The 17,296-nt window shown below is 34.1% G+C and overlaps 1 protein-coding gene across 1 annotated transcript in view; it reads right to left on the minus strand.

The window, feature by feature from the left end:
- Window positions 1-17,296, minus strand: part of LOC122808180 (alpha-2-macroglobulin-like) — a 440,046-nt gene that overhangs the window by 274,645 nt on the left and 148,105 nt on the right. Inside the window, exons 7-9 of the mRNA XM_044079148.1 lie at window positions 16,548-16,709; window positions 6,713-6,922; window positions 5,628-5,697 (exon numbers count right to left, since the gene is read on the minus strand). Coding sequence (XP_043935083.1) covers window positions 5,628-5,697; window positions 6,713-6,922; window positions 16,548-16,709 — 442 coding nt within the window. The remainder of the gene's footprint in view (window positions 1-5,627; window positions 5,698-6,712; window positions 6,923-16,547; window positions 16,710-17,296) is intronic.

Genomic DNA, 17,296 nt, shown 5'->3' on the forward strand with positions numbered 1-17,296 from the left:
TACATTGAATAACTGATTCAAATAGACTACAGAGTTTCACTCACAGGAATTATGAAAATAACACTGTAGGATAGGTTTCACACTGATGGTACAAAAAAACTCTAACTATCTAACTGTAGATCCCTTACTGTCTAAAGATTAACTGTCACTGTCTAATCTAATTAACTCAGCAAGACAAGATGATTCTCTTGCTTCAGAGAAGCAAAATAAGAATATATGTCCACTCTTCAGGCTGTTGTCTGATTCCCAGCGAATGGAATAGCAACTCCTATTATTTCTGCCGAATAGCCCTGGAAAACTTTGAGTGATGACTTCTGATATGGAAAACAACAACTACGATTGAACAATCACTACTATTGCTAAACTACTACTACTTTAACTGACTCAGAACCTGCTTTTATAGCCAATTTTTTTTAAAAGTCAAAGAAAGCTGTTATGAAAATTCTAGTGTTTCATGGCAGACTTTAAAAAGTAAACAAACCAGCTGCTGTGGAGATTCTATTCCTTTCAAGCATTGGCACACAATGACATCACTCTAAGGCAGCTAACTACCATAACCTACATTCAGAATTCTTTTTAAAAAAACATGTACATCTGGTCAGCCCAAAGAACACTTTTTGATTCAAACATCTTACATCTTACATAAATCAAAGTGTGTGTGTGTGTGCGTCTTTCAGCTTATCCTGGTTAGGGGTCGCCACAGCAGAACTCCGGTCTGCTAATGATTGGCAGTGGATTTTTATGTGCTGAGTTGCCAGCCCTGACACACAACCTTCAATGAAGGCATGCCCATTCACGCATGCCTCCACACAGAAGACGCTCTAGCTGAGAATCAAATGGGAGAATGTCTGCAGTTAATTCCCGTTTTTTTTTTTTTTTTTTTTTATGCGGCTTTGTTATTTATCAAATTAAACCCTAATCATGACTTAACTATGCATTCATACTTTTGGTACAGCTAGAGAAAAAAGTGTTTTTTTTTTTTTTGGGCCTGGTCCAAAAACTTTGGGTTTCTATATCTGCGCCAAATTGTTTTTTTAAATAATGCCCACCCCCTGAACTATTCGTTGTGAGTGCTGCGCTAAGTGAAATAAGTACATTAAGCTCTATAACTAACAGACAGAATAGAAACAACACTGTATATTATTGACACACATATTAATTATGAACATATAGGCAATGATAAGTCTCCTTAAGCCCTCCCGGTCCCCTATCTACACTTCCCTAAGCCGGAAGGGTCTGGGAAAATAATATAACGTGTTTTTTTATCCCCAGAAAAATAAAAAAATATATTACAGAGACTTGAGTCTACATGAGATAAATCTTTATTTTTTATACGATGATGTAATACTAGAGCCTCTAGATTTTTGGCCATTTTTCGAACTAACTAACTAAATTATCTATTTTTCTACCTTCCAAGGCAAATACAACTCCAAGGCAAGGATTACTAGATTAACATTTAAAAAATTTCTTCTCCCAAACTCCCAAACCCTCTATGGAACCTGACCGATGAACAGAAATAAAATCCGAACAAACAGAATTTCTAAATTTCCAAACTAACACAGAGAACCAAAATAAATTCCTAGAAAGGAATATTAATTATTATTACATATTAATAATAATAAAAAAAAAAAACCCAATAAATAAAAACCCCAGATGGTTTTGCGGCAGATTTTTATAGAAATTTTATTTTAATAAAATATAAATATAAAAAAAAAAACAAAATATATTTATTATTTTTCCATTCCATTAAATATTATCCATTCTATAATCATCTACTAACTCTCATCTACAAACATAATATCTAAATCGAAAAACTGGGAAAAACTAAACCATCATCTCCATTAAAAATGACATGAAAAGAATGCTACTCTATCACAAAAATAAAACCGAAACTCTAAACCTATATTATATATATTATTTTTATTTCCCAGAATGAACAAACTGGATCAGCAGGTACTTTTTTAAACTATGATACCTTATTATAAATATTAAAATAAATTAAAAACTCTTAGTAATGTAGATGCATCGAAGTACAGTAGATGCATAAGTACATAGACTCTTATTTGCTACCAATATCCCTTACTTATAACAATATATCAAATCAATATCTACAAAATATGCCAAAAAAACAAAAATATAAACACGCAAGGGTGCCCTTTTCCCTCTCCTCTTTAACTAATATATATAACCACATTTTTCATGCTAATTAAACAACCTTCACCCACCCCCCTAATATATATATATAAAAAAAATTTCCCTATCGCATCACCTGAGACCTGAACATACATTTCATACCACCCCCAGCTCTGACCCAAATTAAAATACTTTCTTCTCAAAATAAAATATTCTCTAACAAAATATAATAGGAAAAGGAAAAATACTAATACTCCCTTTTAAACATTCACTCCAACTATTACATAACACACAATCAATCAACAAATCAAAACAAAAACAAAAAGCAAATAATAAGGTAATTTCCAACCATAAGGACAATGTAGTATCAGGACAGTGTCAAAGGACAATGTAGTCAAAAACTGGTCAAAATGAACATTCTTCACCTAGCTTCTACTAACACTAACACAACTAAAAACATTTTTTAAAAAATTAAAACAACTATTATTAAAATCAATTGGGCCCCCCTTAATCATTATTAAATATTAATTAAACTAAAGGAACAGGGGGGATCTGGGGGGGGGACTTTACCTACTATTATATTATTATTTATGAGATTATTATTTTAAAAATAAGAAGAAAATTTAAGATATAAGAAGAATAAACCGTTAATGGCCCCACTTCTATAATATATATTAAAAAACACCCTGCTTCATTCTGCTGCTCTAATTAATTAAAAATAAACCAAAAAAACAAAAGTAAAAAACCTAAAACAAAAAACAAAAAAAAACATAAAAATCCTCTTTAAAAATCTTTAAAATATCTGGTATTTTTTTTTTCGTTTTTTTTTTTTCTTTACCACCTTAAACTTAATCTTAAATGCTAATTTTAAACACAAATCTGCAAAACCCTAAAAAACCTCTCGGATCTTTTTTACCCTACACCTCTCTTCTCTTCTCCTCATTCATCATCCTTCAATACAACATAAGTAAACAAATGATAACCACTCAAGTAAGTACTTAATGATACTAAGAAATTAGAGAGAGCTTAACTAGTCTCTTAGAAAATGAGATCTTAGTCTCGGAAACACTATAAAATCTAATGTAAACAAAAAAAAATCTCCTGCTCATGTAAAAAAAAACAAAATGTTGTAAAAAAATTCAAAACATCACAACAAAGATAAAAAAATCAAAAATGTAAACTAAATAAAAACCCAAAACCATCAAAAAATAAACCAAAACCAATTCAATAAAACTATAAGCAAAACCAATAAAATCCTAAGAAATAATGATATAAAAAGATGAAAATTTTGCCCTTACAAACCTTGAACAAAATAATTGATTTCCTTAACCAAAATTAAATTTTATCCCTCCATCCTTCCTAATAAAATCCTTTATTGGATGATATCCTTCACTCAATTGGAGCTGCATGCTTTTGTACCTTGATCAAATGGGAGAATGTCTTGCTGTGAGACGACAATGCTACTGCAGCACCACCACCATGGGTATCTTACATAAATCAAAGTGATAATCAAATAACATAAACTTATTTATAAAATTCTAGCTAGTCATGCTGGCATATATACCACAAGGCAATTCTGCTAGCACAGATAACAATGTCTGATATCCTCTCAAAAGGTTTTAAGCCTGGCATCATTTATGTTGATCTGTCTAATGCTTGACTGTGTTCCACAAAATTAAAATGATTACCTCCTTGAATAAATTAAATATTAACCCTTTTATAGTGCATTGGATTACCAACTGGTTTAATGACTGGAAGCAAAGGGTGAAAATATTAGGTGAATATTCAAATTTATTTGACATAAAGAAGGATATATATATATAGTATCCATACACAGACCTAAGCTTTTAATTATGTATTTTCTTTTCCTTTTTTTTCTACAGTTAAGCATGTTTGGATTTCCAAATATGCAGACAACAAAAATATGGGAACATGTTTAACATCATATACACATTATTTTTTTATTTACAGATGATTTAAATCAATTAACTTTGTGGTTAAATTGTCTAGGCATGGATATCTATAATGGTAAAACTGGCATTATGTTTTTTGGTCTGGTTAACACTGAATATCCTTTATTTATGGGGGCTATGACATTAAGCATTGTTAATAAATATAAAGACTTGGGTATTCGTACAATATTATGTACTGGTAATGCACATAATATCAAAAATAAAATTCTGTAATATTATCTTTTTTCTTTGGCGATATATCTACTTAATGTTTATGCATATTAAAGCATCTATTTATTGCATACATTACACCAATTTTGGAATATAATTTCTTATTTTGTCCTTATACTGAATGAGACTTGATGTTATTAGAAAGTCTTCATGGACAATTTACAAGGGACGTATCTGAGCTTTAGGAGTTTTCTTATTATCAATGAAAATGTGCAGTTAAATTGATTTTAAATAATACTTTTTGCAGAGGTCATTGGACATTTTTAGAAAATAGTGGACAGTACAATTTAATAGGTGATAAAACGAGTCTGTATTACTCAAGTCTGTTAACCAGTCTTCAATTAGTTTATACATTCTTACAGTATTTATTTCTCCTTATAAAATTCCCAAATTTAAAACAGCATCTTTGATTTCTCATAAATGCAACAGAGGATAAAGCTGAAATGGACACGTATTTATGGATTGTGAAAAGTTCATAACTTATGGAAAAGAGTTTAATGATGTTTTCAAAAGATTGTGGTGAGCTGACTGCATATCCTGAAGGGCAAACTTCCATAGTATATCCAGTGGAATTCATCTTTACAAACATTTAATACAGACTTACTTAAGTGGTTTGGTAACAAGATGTACTTTTTAAATGTGGTCCTTATGCTTTTATAAGGCCTTAGAGCCATGCACAATGCACAGTTATACCACACTATGAAACTATGACAGAAGTCAGCTTTCCTTGTCTTCTTGTAATGGACTATGCACGAAGTGATGGTGTCCTGCCCTTTACAGACACTTTTCATAGTTACTTTGCATTATATTAGTAGGTATTAAAAAATGTCAGGACATGGTATTTCAGGATGATGCAGCACTTTAAGTTAGATATGTTTGCTGCCCATTACATATTCTAACTTTCATTTCTGCATTTGCTGACATTTTGATCTCCAGCCACTATGTTGGCTGATTGTGTTTTAGGTTCTCCTATGATAAAATTCATGTTTTTGTTAAAAAAAGAAATGCTTGCTGTCACGTCAACACTTGCAGATTATCAGGATGAATGATGTTAGGTATGTTAACTGAAGATATTTTTGTCTCATTTACTTTATATGTTATCAGCATCATCATCACAGCAGAGACGTATAATGATGATGTAAACATTTTGTTTGTGAAACCAGAGGTCATGTTATACATGTCTGACCTTACATGAAATTCAATTTAAATCATAAAGGTTTAGTTTATAATATGAAATGGGAATAACACAGAGATGAAAAGGAAGAAAACAATAACAAATATTTACTCAATGTACAAAATCGGTTAACTTACACTGAGGTAAGAACATTTCTGGGGGTATATTGTGCTGTCCGTTAACAATTATCTCTCCTCTTGTGATCACCTGGAAGAACAAACAAAATAATATAAGTTATATGTGGGAAAATATCATTGTGCACATGAGGTAGTCATGTGACTGAACAGTAAATGTGCACTCTGTTCAACTTTACAATATATCCATAAATAGTAATAGTTTACTTTACATTATATCCATAAATAGTAACAGTTTACTTTACATTATATCCAGAAATAGTAAGAGTTTACTATACATGCCATGCACTTAAATATTAACCCAACATGTTTACTATAGGTGAGAAATGCAGCCAGTATTTTTCTAATTCTTGCGTCCAATGTGGAGGTGGATTTTAGCTTATCATCTATGCAAAAATGTAAAAATATTCTAGTAAATACAATGTCTTCAAACAGAAAAGAATTGTAGCATTATCATCTAAGATTGGTTGGTCCTCAGATCTGAGGAGATTCCTGAGATCTTAAATCACAGAGGAAGTAACCGTTTTCCAAATAACCTCCTCCCTTAATTTGATTATTTGCAATAATATAGACAACTTTAACAAATTAAACGTAATGTGGCCTATAAACCTACTGCTATTGCGCACTGTACTTCACCAGCTGGTTTTCAATCAGGCTGTGAAGCATGTGCTAAAGAAATGTGTGGCTAGATATTTCAGAAAAGTTGACTCAAAAGAAACAAATTACAGCCAAGGATAGGACCTCAAACAGAAACAGTTCTCTTTATTAGATACAACCACAATAAATGTTAACCGTTCCCTAGTCGTGTTTTCGGAAAAGGTCCAAATGGAGTTGTAGTAATACAAAAATTGAATCCTGCCCCCCAAAAAATACACACAGACACACACACACACACACACACACACACGCACGCACGCACGCGCACACACGCACACACACACACACACACACACACACACACACACTTTTGGCCAACATGATATCACCAGCAATCTTTTAGGCTTTGAGCATTGATCATTGGTCCAGTGTCCGTGCTTTTTAACCATAAAGAAAAACAATGTCAAAACATTCTATGATTACATTCTTACCAGGTAGGAAATGCTTTGACTCAAGGTGCCTATAAGCTCATTTTTTGTGAAGGCATAATCCACTTCAATATTTACTGTCTCCCCACATTGTAATTTATTATCTGGCTGCCGAATTGTCAGGTAGCTTTGAGTATTAGAATAAAACTGCTGTAGCTCAAGACGTGCACCTTCATATTTTTCTGAGACTGTGGAATTAGCAAAGTAACTTGCCTGAAATAATAAAAAATATATATGTATTAATGTACTCCATAGCTCATGAAATACTCAAATAATTTCCGAAAAAACAGTCTTTATTACTAAAAGTAATCAATATCCTACATATAAAGAATAAAATAACTTCAGTACTGTTAAAGGCTATAAGAAGGCAGTCTAATAAAGTAAACTGAGGAGCAGTTTTGAAACTGAATGCCTGCACTTCCTGTAACTACAAAGTTACCTAAATCTCTCATATAGATGCACCATTACTTAAGGACACAGGGCTATTGTTCATCATGTTAGATTTTATGAATATAAATCTGAAATTAATTATGTTGTAAATATGCTGAAAGAAAAGGCTTGCTTAAATGCAGAAACAAAGTTTAGTAATATGTGATCAGCAGTCATACTAAATGACCATGGCTTAGAAAAGGAATCTGCTGAATGGACATTCTTCCCTTACAGACTCAAAACAGGATGTATGCAAGAGCAAAAATACAAAATCTGCTTTTAAAGAATGGACATTTTTCCCTTACAGACTCAAAACAGGATGTATGCAAGAACAAAAATGCAAAATCTGCTTTTAAAGAACACTGACATGCTTTTCTGCATATAAAAAATGGACACAATATGTTTCCTAAAACAACAGGATATGTTTATGACACTGTGACAATGTGTTTTCTCAAAAATATGTTTTTCTGCATGAAAAACAGGATATGGCACAAGAACAAATATTTTTTTATACAAAGATCCAAATAAAATACAGGATGTTTACACTGTCAGAAAAGCTGATCTCTGACAATGTGTTTTCTCAAAAATATGTTTTTCTACATGGACATCAGGACACTGTTACAGGATATTCACACTGTCAGAAAAGCTGGTCTCTTACAAGACATTGTTAAACAAGGAAGCTTAGTATTGTTTCTACAGGATAAGCAATTCTCTAAAATAGAATACAGAACAATGTGTTTCCTCAAAAATATGTTTATGCATGACTAAAAAGTGTATATAAAGAGCTGTATAAATCCAGCTATGTTAGAGGTATGGTAGGGACACAAGTCCTAAGGTAAATGTTATATCTCTCACATCATCTGTACTATATGAGAAGTAAAGTTGGAACAGTACTTTTAAGCTGTAACGTGTTTCCGTTTGGTTTATTATAAAAAGTTATTGGTTACTGCTCTTAAAGACAAGTGCTGCAAAGTATATTCTCTCATCGGTGTATATTCTGCAAGTTCCTGTATGCAACAGACTGTGAATGCAAATATAACCAGACTTTGAATTTTAGCAGAATCTAGCCAGCAAGACTGAGTGTCTTAAGAACACTTCAGATCCATCCCACAGCAAGAAGCAGCAAGCAGTAAGCAGTGACTTTGAAAAATTTCCAGCCATCTGCAACAACAGCCTGATCACCTGTTTTCTTGCTCACTGGTAAGACTTTTTTCTACGTCACATTTTTTAGTATGGTTGCTATTCGACAGTTTTGTATATTAGACAGTATGAATATTATTTATAATTCATGCAGGAGTAAACCAAACTTTAGTAAATTGCTATGTTGGTATACACAGCACATTAGTAAATGTAAAACCTTATTAGGGCAGGTTGATAGTAAGGCATTATGCAAATGTATTACAATATTTGACTGGTATCTCAAAGAAAATCATGTGAAATATGACAAATGTTTACTGTGTGATTCAACAAAAACTGCATTTTGTGTATTATGCCATAAAATAATATTGCATCATATTGCTAAAAAAATAGACTGTAAAGACAGATCTAAAGAATTAACTAAGGGTAAAGTGTTTCCATTACATTCTGATGTTGAACAGTTATGTCCTGTCACCACATGTGAGTCAAATCAGTTACTGATAGAACCCCTAGTAGATTTTGTTACAAAGGAATGTAGTAAACTTCTAAAAGACAGACACAATGAGTTCAGGAAGCTTAGACAAGTTATACACACATCTTTTCAAAAGTGCATAGGAGTTTCAAATTCAGCAGAACAGCTTACTAAAGAATGTCAGAAAGACCATGCAACATTACTGGAAATTCACCAGCAGTTGCAGGATAAAGAAAATAAATTAGCTGAACTGACAAAGACTGGGAACTTCCTGCATACACAGTTAATCTGTGCAAAAGAAATATATTTTATAATATGTTTATGTTTTGAAAATGGTTAAACATACATGGTAAGATGGTAGGATCTGATGTCTGGACAAATCATTCTTAAATGTTTTACTTTCATTCAGTTAAAGCAAGACATATATCAGTACTACAGTAAAGTAAAGCATATGAATGCCATTCATTAGCATAGTCAAAAGGTAAACAAAACTGTTTTAGTGTATAAAAATTTAAAGTCACAAGACATGACATGTTGTATAAAGATATACATATACAAGACAGACATGCATGTGTGTTCTTTTCATCTAGAGTACATCTGTTACAATACACAAGAATAACAGGCAGACAACAGCAAATATAAATAATATAAATATAAATGTGTTGGTTAAACTAATATCTATTTTGTTTTTTACAATTTGTTTATAATTATGTAGTAACACCAAACAGTTAAAGTTCTGAATTTTAAAAAAAAAAATCACAGATGGTATTATTCAAACAGTTTTTGTAAAATTAATGGCAGGACAGTTAAATAGTTAAATAAATAAATAAAAAATACTGAAATCCATGTAAGGTAATTGTAAAATAATGTCTATTTATGTTGTATAAATGCATAGTTATGCAAATCACAATCACATTAAAGGAAAAATGCTAAAAGAATTAACTATAGTTTACAGAGTATGAAATGTGAGCTCAGACCTTCCTAGACTGAATGAATAGTTACAGGAAATGCTGGAAAGATAAGCTAAACAACAAGACTGATTGCCAAGCAAGTAGCTTGAGTTTTTCTAAAGCATCATTGTTATTAAAACATAATTGTTAAAATGTTTACATGCAACACTATTTGGTAATTGTAATAAAATGCCACAATTGTGCATAGATGTCACTTATAATCTTTTTGCAAGTAAATGTTAAAAGAGAAGAAAAAACCTCAGTTGCATCAAGTACAGCCAGCAAATGGGCTATAGTATATATACAGTTCAAATCAATTGTGCAGGACGGTGTAAATGCCTACTAGTGGTAGTAAACAGCAAAAGCTTTATAAAAAATTATCAAATCAGACAAAAGTTCATAATTTAATAAAATAAATATATAACCATAGTGTTAGGCTGACATACATTCTATTCTTACAGCATAAAGCAGGTAAACAGTGCTGAAGTACGTACTTTCTCAGTTTTACACTGACTGTATAAGGGGGAGGGGCACTTTCTCAGTTTTACACTGACTGTATAAGCAGTACTGCACAAGGGTCTGAAATAAAGCTACAGAAAAAATAAACAACAAGGGTCTGAAATAAAGCTACAGAAAAAATAAACAACAAGGGTCTGAAATAAAGCTACATAAAAATAAATAATAAGGGTTTGTTTCTTAATGTGTTTTCTATATAAAATGTTTTGAGTATGTTTAAAAACAGAGGGACTTGTTAGATTTTATGAATATAAATCTGAAATTAATTATGTTGTAAATATGCTGAAAGAAAAGGCTTGCTTAAATGCAGAAACAAAGTTTAGTAATATGTGATCAGCAGTCATACTAAATGACCATGGCTTGGAAAAGGAATCTGCTGAATGGACATTCTTCCCTTACAGACTCAAAACAGGATGTATGCAAGAAAAATGCAAAATCTGCTTTTAAAGAACACTGACATGCTTTTCTGCATATAAAAAATGGACACAATATGTTTCCTAAAACAACAGGATATGTTTATGACACTGTGACAATGTGTTTTCAAAATATGTTTTTCTGCATGAAAACAGGATATGGCACAAGAACAGATGTTTTTATACAAAGATCCAAATAAAATACAGGATGTTCACACTGTCAGAAAAGCTGATCTCTGACAATGTGTTTTCTCAAAAATATGTTTTTCTACATGGACATCAGGACACTGTTACAGGATATTCACACTGTCAGACAAGCTGGTCTCTTACAAGACATTGTTAAACAAGGAAGCTTAGTATTGTTTCTACAGGATAAGCAATTCTCCAAAATAGAATACAGAACAATGTGTTTCCTCAAAAATATGTTTATGCATGACTAAAAAGTGTATATAAAGAGCTGTATAAATCCAGCTATGTTAGAGGTATGGTAGGGACACAAGTCCTAAGGTAAATGTTATATCTCTCACATCATCTGTACTATATGAAAAGTAAAGTTGGAACAGTACTTTTAAGCTGTAACGTGTTTCTGTTTGGTTTATTATAAAAAGTTATTGGTTACTGCTCTTAAAGACAAGTGCTGCAAAGTATATTCTCTCATCAGTGTATATTCTGCAAGTTCCTGTATGCAACAGACTGTGAATGCAAATATAACCAGACTTTGAATTTTAGCAGAATCTAGCCAGCAAGACTGAGTGTCTTAAGAACACTTCAGATCCATCCCACAGCAAGAAGCAGCAAGCAGTAAGCAAGTAAATCTCAAAATATTTTTTCACATCAGAATTGTTAGTAACATATACTACCTGTAGTCTTTTCTAGATACATCCATATGCATCTCTATTATTGTATGTCTATATCTATCTATCTATCTATCTATCTATCTATCTATCTATCTATCTATCTATCTATCCATCTATCTATCTATCGATATCTGTATATCTATATCTATACATCTGTCTATATCTATAACTATAACTATACATCCATCTATATATATATATATATATATATATATATATATATATATATATATATATATATATAGCTAAAAAGTAAAACAAAACACTCAGTGGAGCAAATGCCTCTTGCCAAAAAACATATATGAGTAAAATAACAAATAAGAAATTTATGGTGGAGGCATCCATGCAGTAATATAAAGGTACTCGATAATGAACGGACATAGTCAGCATTAAAAGACGAAACACTTTAATGGTATGCACAGGTGAGCGCTTTCACATTTGCTTCATCAGACCAAAAAACACCACAGTGTTAACCACTCCTTATATAGTCTATGACTAATTATGATGTAAAAACTATGTTAAAATATAAAAACAAACTGTATCATATATAACAAGCAGACAAATGCATGCAACTCTTATTAAAGTATGACAAATAAAAATCCCATATGCAGAACATGAAGCATTTAGTGACACTTCTTCATATAAATAATTATGCTTAATGTACTCAAAAAGAGACCTTTATGAACTGTTTAATAAAAAGACTAAATGAATACTGTAATTCTATATATCATAGACATTACATATAGCTGGCTTTCTATAAAAAAATAAAAACATATTTCTAGCAATGAAACCTAATCAATAATAATATAACTTTATACATTGTGTGATAAACCAATTCACACTTAAGAATTGCTTCACTTAAAAGAACAACTCATACAGACATATAATAGCAAAAAAGACATAGCTAAATATCAAAGTGTAACATCAAAAATGCACAGACATAATAGAACACACTAATAATATTGTGTTAAAATACTTTAAACGTAGAACCCCTAACATTAACATCTGAAACACAACAAATAATTATAAAATAATCATATATTTTAAATAAACATCCTACTATCAGTGTGGTATGACAGACACAGTAAAAAAAACTGTTGTCTAATAGTAATTGATATCTACAGCATGAAAGTCTATATATGAGCTTTTAATATGGGCTTAGAGAAGCCCTCTCATTTAGTCTCCTACCCCAGTGAGCTATAAGCGTTAATATCCAAGTGACTTCCCTTCTCTCAGTACAATTCCTAATATCACCTTGTCTAATAATAGGTAAAACTACATCTATAGCCATATATATCTATCTATATATATATCTATCTATATATATATATATATATATATATATATATATATACACACACACACACACACACACACACACGCACATGGGTCTGCTTCACAAACCTAAAAACCTACTTACCATAGGTTCATAGGTAGGTACTAGGCTATCAGCCCAAGGGCCTATGTAAGCATAGCCAACAAGGTTACATGGCTTACGCCAGCCAAGAAGGTTATTTTCCTGTGCCACTGTTGAGCAGAGACAGAGAAGTGATCCCTGGGATGTATTTTCTATATTCCATCCACTCATCAAGATTTTTCTTTAAGAGTGCTAATGAAGAACTTTGCTTGTCATAGATGGGTAGCCTGTTCCAGAGTATGGGAAGTCTCTGGGACAGGAATATATCCCTCCGGCATGTCCTGTTTATTGTGGTGACAAGGTTTAGGTCCTTAGAGCGTGTAGCTTGGAGGGACTGGGATTTTTTTAGTTGTAGCATGTCCAAAAGCTTTGGGTCTGACATAGCTTTATATGTTAGGCAGAGATCACCTTGGAGTAGGCAATATGCTACGGAGTAAAGCTGGAGTTTTTTGAGGCGGTCAGTGTAGGGCATTTGTTTGAGGCCAGTAATCCTCTTTGTGAGGTACTTCTGTGGCCTTTCCAGCTGCTGCAGATGTCCTGTGAGGTACATTCCAAAAGAGGCATTGTACTCTATAATGGGTCTAATGAGTGTCCAATGGAGGGGAACAATGACCTCTTTTTCCCTGGATGAGAACCCTTTTATGATGAGCTGTGCCACGTAGAAGGACTTCCTGACTACTGTGGCAATGTGACTATCAAAGGAAAGACTATTGTTCACTTGGGTCCCAAGGTCTCATCAATTTGATGTTCTCTCCTGTCTATCTGATGAATCTGGCCATCTTGAGGCAATATAGAAATTGCATCATGTACACAGACAACCCTCTCCTCCTACCTCACTCACTCGAGGCACTCTTTAAAATGGAGAACATCGATATCTGTGCATGACTGAGACCTGGTTCAAGGATCCAGAGAGCACCCCTGCACTACCAGGCTATAACTCATACCACGCTTTTCGGCCATGTAACCTGGACCAAAGCACCAAAGGTGGAGGTATGTCCATATTCATTAAAGATATTCACACCTCCAGGCTAGATGCTCAGCATAATGCATCTGAGGTTAACAAAGTGCAACTAACTCTGGGTAAAACTGTAGTCGAAATTGTAGCTTGCTACAAATCATCATCATGCCCCAGGATTCCTACTCCTCTTTTCTTGATGTACTGGAAAATATTAGGGTTCAACCAAACATCCTAATAATGGGCGACTTCAACTACCCCACCATTAACTGGGAAAACTACTCATGTACCAACCCCTTAGCTCAACGCTTTCTGGAATTCATAAACTCCAATACCCTGGATCATCTTATCCACACCCCCACCACAGGCAACAATATCCTAGACCTAGTCATTACCAACATGAGTGACCGGTGTTCCACACCTGAAGTCAACTCCTTGTTGGTGCGATCCGACCATAAGCTAATCACCCTTGATATTCACATCACACCCCCACCCCCATTAAGGTAACCACAGTAACGAATTTCTCCAAAGCCAACTTCATGCTTCTTAAGACAGAAGTGGTGAACTTCATGACACCCATGCAGATGGACAATACAGTTACAACAGAAGGAAGAAACTGTTGCAAAAGAGAGTAAAAGCTGAGATCCTTTATAAGATCCTCCATAGCTAGCTACGAAAATAAAAATTGCCACTAATTCCAAGGACACCCACAAAGCATTCTATAGCTATGTCAAGAATCTCACTGGCAACACCCAGATCTGCTCTGAGTTAAAGCACAAAGGCAAGAAAATTACAGAACCAGCTGATATTGCTAACATCTTGGCAGATAGGTTCAGTGCTAACTTTACCCCCCTCTCACCCCTTAAAGGGCCTATATATATATATATATATATATATATATATATATATATATATATATATACATATTTACAGGAAGAATGCAGAGTCCCTGTAATCACAACTATGGAGGTAAAAGCTGCACTCTCTAAAGCCAAAAACACAGCATCCATGCATCGGGACAACATCCCAGGCTGCGTTTTACACAAACTTCAGAACGAACTGGCTCCCCACTTAAGCACCATGTTCAATAATAGCCTCGCATCAGGCTTTGTGCTCACTGAATGATGCACAGTAATAGTTATCTCTCTCCACAAAGGGGGAGCCACCACTGATCTCAGGAACTATCGACCTATTAGCCTGATGAGCCTGGTCGGCAAGGCCATGGAACGTATCATCATGGAGCTCATAAACAAAGACATTGGTAACCTCCAAACTCTGGATCCCACCCCAGTTCGGGTTTGTGAAAGGCAGATCATGCCACCTGAAACTGATTGACTTCTTTGAGGTAGTCACCAAAGCCATAGATGAGGGTAATGTGGTTCACACAGCCTATGTTGACCTCACCAAGGCATTCAACACTATCCCCCATTCTGGAATTATAACTAAACTCACTAAACTAGGTATAAATCCTTATGTCACAAGATGGGTTGCCAACTGGCTCACTGACAGAATCCACACTGTAAAAGTTGCAGACTCCAAATCTGACCTCAAAGCAGTGACAGGTGGCATACCACAGGGTTCCGTCCTGGGACCTCTCCTGTTTGGAATCTACTTCTCTGAAGTGCAGGCTAACACAGAAGGCCTCTGGCTAATGAAGTTTGCAGATGACTGCAAGCTAGGAGCCATAGTCAAGTCCCCAAATGATGTGGACATTCTACAGAAGGGCCTCGCTGAGACAGATGCCTGATGTCAGAGCCATGACCGTAATCTCAGTGCCAAAAAGTGCAGTGTCATCCCCTTTGGTAAAAACTCTGTACCCATGAACTACCACATAGGCAGTTTGTGGAGTCCCAGGGAGAAAAGCTCCACATATAAGACATTTCACATACAATATAGACATTTAGTACATATTATTGGCAGCTTATGCAATTGGTGAAAAAAACAGTACATAAGTAATCATTCTTAAATCAAATATATTATACAAGCAATACAGAGTATATGCATGCGAACATTCCATATGAGTAGTTTTCAGCTAGCAAACTTTATATATGACACTTCATGCAGTGGGTGCAAAGCAGATATAGGAAATAATTATTAGGTACTTAAACCTTTCACATGTTTAGGAGGTGTAATAGCTAAGTGATGGGCTATATGAGTCCTTTTGCAGGAATCTACAAAGTTAGTGGATATTGTTGCAGATATAAGTGGTGGTATGATATTAAGGTAGACTGCGAGAGTACCTGATTGTCTCACCTGGTTCAATGGTAGGTCTATAAGGGTTAGGAAGAGAAGGAAGTACACAGGAAGGATCAATGGTAGGACAATGAGGGTTAGTAGAAGAAAGAAGTGGGCAGGGTGGAGAGGCGGAGTAAGTAAAAAGACAAGTGGATGTGAAAGGAGGATGCCAGAGTAGTAGAGTGGGGGGTGAGAATAGTTGTGATGGTTGAAGTTAAGTTATATGAGATGTGGTGTTAGAACATGTGCACAGCCAAGATTAGGAAAGATGTTCTTTCAGAGAAGACTTGAAGAGAGTTACTGAGCAGGTGGCTCTAAGTGTTGGGGGAATATATTAATATTTATATAAATGTATAATTAAATTTACCTTTATTTGCGATTGTCATTTAAAGAGTTGTATTTACAGTAACTACTAGTTCTTTAGATAATAAGTGGCCCATTATTAAATACCACTCACCCTTAATTCCTTAGGTCCAGTCCAGCTGGTGGTGTCCAGAGAGAAGGAAGCTGTTCCATCGGCATCTGTAATGTATCTCCTTACATCACTGGAGTTAGAAACCAATCTCAAGTAAACAGGTTGAAAGGATACTCTAGTTCCATCTGATCTTTGCATTACAAGCTGAAAAAACACATCATTCAAGTATTAGTATTTTATTGTTTCTATAAATGCAGTATATAATGTAGTATTTCTTTCCACAAATGAGTGATTTATGTTGCAAATGATGGTCACTTTTTCACAGCTATGAATTTTAAAACAAATGAGGAAAATAGCAGACAATACATCTAGCCTTGGACATAATTACTTAATTAAATGATAGATTCATATCTGAAACACACAAGCACACACAGACACACACACACACACACACACACACACACACACACACACACACACACACACACACACACACACACACACACACACACACACACACACACACACACACACACACACATGCACACACACACACACACACAGACAGGCACACATGCACACAGACACACACACGCACACAAACACATGCACACACACACACACACACACACACACACACACACACACACACACACACATGCACGCGTGCGACAAATGAGGAAAATAGCACACAATACATCTAGCCTTGGACATAATTACTTAATTAAATGATAGATTCATATCTGAAACACACACACACACACACACACACACACACACACACACACACA

Source organism: Protopterus annectens, chromosome 8.part0, assembly GCF_019279795.1.
Source record: "Protopterus annectens isolate FY-2018-M chromosome 8.part0, PAN1.0, whole genome shotgun sequence".
NCBI lineage: Eukaryota > Metazoa > Chordata > Ceratodontiformes > Protopteridae > Protopterus > Protopterus annectens.